The sequence below is a fragment of the Pundamilia nyererei genome, unplaced genomic scaffold, assembly GCF_000239375.1.
Source record: "Pundamilia nyererei isolate P.nyererei 1_Seehausen unplaced genomic scaffold, PunNye1.0 scaffold00401, whole genome shotgun sequence".
Lineage (NCBI taxonomy): Eukaryota > Metazoa > Chordata > Actinopteri > Cichliformes > Cichlidae > Pundamilia > Pundamilia nyererei.
In genome coordinates, this window is record NW_005187802.1 from 101021 (window position 1) to 104770 (window position 3750).

Below are 3750 nucleotides of genomic sequence, written 5' to 3' on the forward strand. Positions count from 1 at the left end.
TTTTTTGAGCTCAACTTCAAGCCTCACATCGCTTTTGGTAAAAAACAAACAAACCTGTTTTTCATTTGTGAATAGTTTGCCAGTAATCGCCTATAAGAGGCTAATTTTGCCTTGATACGGCCATAAAAAAGGTCTGATGTAACTGGTTCAGCTGGGGAGCAGCAGTGCAGGTCATTTAAAGATAATGATGATGATTTGATCTTTCCAATAAAACACGCCATCGAGAAATATAATGAGAAAGTGTCACAACTGCTCTTCCCCGTGAAGGAAATCCTACAATCTTCCTATTTCCCCCCTAATGAACACAAGTTTTCTTTGGCCCCGAGAGCAAACCTGGGAATGTGTAGGACCCAGCAGACCTCCCAGCCCCCCGGCTTCACCTGTTCGCGTGCACATTTCTGCTCCTTCTCTCCCCCCCACACACACACACCCACACTTGTGATTGCCTTCCACTGCCCCATGATAATTCCCCCAAACCTCATGTCTGTAACGATGCTGTTGTACGCGGGCTGCAGCTTGCTGATCCTCTCCGTGTCTCTGGCCGGTGCCTCTCTGGCCGAGATGGTGTTCCGCTGCCCGGGCTGTACCGCGGAGCGCCAGGCGCTGTGCCCAAAGCTCACCGAGACATGCGCGGAGATAGTGCGCGAACCGGGCTGCGGGTGCTGCCCCGTGTGCGCCCGGCAAGAGGGCGAGCTGTGTGGCGTGTACGCCCCGAGGTGCTCCACCGGTCTGCGATGCTACCCGACGCCCGACTCGGAGCTTCCCCTGGAGCAACTGGTGCAGGGCCAGGGGCAATGTCGGCGCAAAGTGGACACCGAGGCAAGCGCCCACAGCCAGGAGCAGCGGGAGCAAACCAGCGGTCAGTCAGTTTACCGGAAACCTGCTTTTCTTCTATCAATTTTTAATGACACTGTCTAGACTGCAGGCTGAGAAACAGTGCAGAAATATTGCATTGTCATGAAGGCTAAGCCCTAATCTGGCTGAAAAGGGGACTCAGCAGGGAAGTTGTCCATATTCCTCTTCACTGCATATTTATGATACTAAACCATGTTTCCCCTCTTTTAAACACCTTTAAATAAACTGCGAGTTTGTATTTCACGCAGATTTCAGCATCTCATAGTTGCTAGATTGCTACATTCATACATGGCCTTTGCATTTGAGGGGTGTCATTTTATAATTTGTGCTACAGCAAATGACTAGTTTTTAAAGCATTTTGCAAGGCGGGGGATGTAATGTGCATTGGGTCATTCTAGTGTGCACGCAGAGAAATAAACACAAGAGATAAAGGAACAGCCACTCTGCACAGCTCATCTCAGCTGTGCACCACACAGCTGGCCCTCCTGAAAAAGCTGCCTTTAAAACACTGCAGCAGAGTTAGTCACCTGCAAAAGCCCCAGAAGTTGTACTCAGTGGGATGGACACAGAAAACAGTGTAGTATTGATGTTGACATTTCCCCCAGGGGAGTGGAGAGAAAGAAATATATAAGTAGAGAGGGAGAACGCTGAAGGAATGCCACGTTGATTGGAAAAGTGGACTTTAGGCTTTGACTAGACCTAACTATAGACTGGCTTTGACACTGACTCCATTAACTGTAGGCTGCCTACCTGGATGTATACGCTGGAGGATCACAATGAAGCCTGGAGCCAGCGAGGCTTATGTGGTTTGTGTTTGAACAAGGGCAGGTCACAGTGAGGAAGAAAAGCAAACAGCCTCATTAACTGGCTGAATTTGAGGCCGCAAAACACAGTCAATGAATGTAGAGTGGGGCCAACCGGGGTGTGATTTTTACTCATTTCCAAAATCCATGCTTTGTCAGAGTTTACCTTCAGACTGACACATGTTTACTTTGGGCACTGGAGTCCTGGAACATAGAGAAACTACCAAAAACAGGACCCATGTGTAACCCCCACTACCTGAACACAAGAGGTCAAAAAAAGCTTTGTGATGCATTTTGTGATTTAATCATCAGCCTCAATAATTGCTTGGTTATGCTCACGTGAATAGTGCATGTAAAGGAATGAACTGAGAGTTACACAAGAGCAAAACCAGAGAGCAGACTACATGGGCACATCGTGTAAAGGCTTGTTAGACATCACTATTTCTTTGCGTTCTCTGAGGTTTTCGGCGCCTGGTTCCCCGGGTTGAAGGTTTCAAGATTTAGTTCAACGTGTCCAAAAAAACTGGTAAAAGCTTAGAAATAAGCCCTAAAAGCTGAACCTGGAGATGTTGTGGATAAAAGCTTTGGTGCTAATGCTGCTGCAGATGGAAGAGTGAAGTCTGAAACTCATGCAGCATTACAGTGAGTGGTCTAAGTGACATGCAGAGCTTTCTTGGGGCCAGAAGATGAAAGAAAGTTAGATTTTTATTTTTATTTTTTTTTTACTGAAGTGAGGCTGGAAACACTTTCCTGAGGCTAATTTCAAGAGTCACAAAAGAATAAATTGCTGCTCATCCCATCATTTTTTCAAAGATACTACACTAATAGGTGCTAGGTTGATTTGTCGTGGAGTCTGAGCTTTTGCGATACGTAAGTCATCTGCAAAAAGCAAAAACACAAAGCAGCTCACAGAGGTCTCTGGATGATGAAGAGCAGCCTTTAAATGTTCTGGTTAATACCCATTGCATTCACTTTATTCCAGGAATTAATCTGGGGGAAAAAAAGATTAATATAATAATTTTATTTATTTGATCCCTGAGGAGGTGATTCTTGAGCTGATTTGGCATCTGGGCAAGGAATCAAATGACGAAATAGTACAGCTGCTTTATTTGGATGTTTATATAAATACACATCATCCTGACATCATCTTCTTCTTTGTCCATTTAGCATGTCAGCTTTTAAAAAGGAACCAAGACAAGGAACAGCAAGCTGTGTCTACTTAGAGGTGGCATTTTTACAGTTCTTTTTCTTCAAAAGAATTTATCTGATCATAGGTATACAAGAGTGCACCGAGAGCAGCTGCAGAGTCCCTATAATCTCTCTAATCAACACTACAAGTGACCCGCAGCAAAGAGGCCAAAGGTCAGAGCACCTATTTCTTTGATCCAAGAATAATCATGTAGGGAAAAAAGGAAAGAAAAGAAAAGAAGAAAAAAGTAATGCACAGCTTTTTGTTAAAAGTTAGAATAGGAAGATATAGAAGATTGGGTGATATTAAATTAGTGTTTGCAATCAAAACCAAAAGTCTGATTAGGCTTATGACAAGAGACGAATGAAAAATATCAGTGAAAATACTCAAAACAAGATAGCAAATAGGAAAGGAACACATTACTGTGAGATAAAGACTGCAGTGATGCTTTCGGCATATGTGTCTGTGGTTGAGGTTACAGTGCTTTGTTCTGACCAAAGCACCTAATTAATAGCATAACTTGGTAACAGATATTGCTTCATCACTGAAAATTCCTTTCAGTGTCATGTTAGATTCGTATTAAAACTCTTTGTACAAATAATGACGGTTTTTGACTGGGAGTGAAAGAAAACTGACTCATTTATAATTAGGTGTGTAAAGAATACGTTTGTCTACAGCCTAATCGAGATAAGATTTTTAAGATTAAGCTCATGCATGTTGGTCAGATCTACTGCACAAACTACACAATTCAGCTCTGTTCGCGGGATCATTGAGTTCCTGGTTTAAATGATAGTTGTCTGCATCAGTGTATTATTATAACCATCTCATGATAAGTAAAGTATAATGCACTGAAAGTGTATGTGCTAATTGTACATTCAAAGACATATAGCTTTTGCTTTAACA

General features: G+C 43.1%; 1 protein-coding gene across 1 annotated transcript in view; it reads left to right on the forward strand.

The window, feature by feature from the left end:
- Positions 1–375: 375 nt before the first annotated feature.
- igfbp2a (insulin-like growth factor binding protein 2a) overlaps positions 376–3750 on the forward strand; it is a 17719-nt gene continuing 14344 nt past the window's right edge. The window contains exon 1 of the mRNA XM_005753098.1: positions 376–859. Within this exon, the coding sequence (XP_005753155.1) occupies positions 460–859 (400 nt within the window). The 5' untranslated portion in view covers positions 376–459. The remainder of the gene's footprint in view (positions 860–3750) is intronic.